The sequence below is a fragment of the Myotis brandtii genome, unplaced genomic scaffold, assembly GCF_000412655.1.
Source record: "Myotis brandtii unplaced genomic scaffold, ASM41265v1 scaffold1166, whole genome shotgun sequence".
Lineage (NCBI taxonomy): Eukaryota > Metazoa > Chordata > Mammalia > Chiroptera > Vespertilionidae > Myotis > Myotis brandtii.
The window spans coordinates 441895-442131 of NW_005354034.1; the positions used below are offsets into that span (position 1 = coordinate 441895).

At 67.9% G+C, this 237-nt stretch overlaps 1 protein-coding gene across 1 annotated transcript in view; it reads right to left on the bottom strand.

Moving 5' to 3' along the window:
- The window catches only part of KIAA1024 (KIAA1024 ortholog), a 40168-nt gene that overhangs the window by 38418 nt on the left and 1513 nt on the right, over nt 1-237 (bottom strand). Inside the window, exon 3 of the mRNA XM_014529201.1 lies at nt 4-234. Coding sequence (XP_014384687.1) covers nt 4-234 — 231 coding nt within the window. The remainder of the gene's footprint in view (nt 1-3; nt 235-237) is intronic.

Sequence of the window (237 nt, forward strand, 5' to 3'; positions counted from 1 at the left end):
CGCCGAGCCCGGAGCTGTCACCATCTGACTTGGGCAGCTGGGACAGGGACCCCGTGCTGTTGTAGCAGGAGGAGGGGATCACCCCCGTGGAGCCGCTGGCACTCATGTCATCCAGGAAGCGGAAGATGTCGCTGATGTCGTCGCTGACGACCTCCGAGTCGTCGTCTGACTGCCGCGCGGCGGGCCTGTCCCCGTACTTGCCCGGCAGATCCCGGCGGGTCTTGGGCTCCGGCCCTG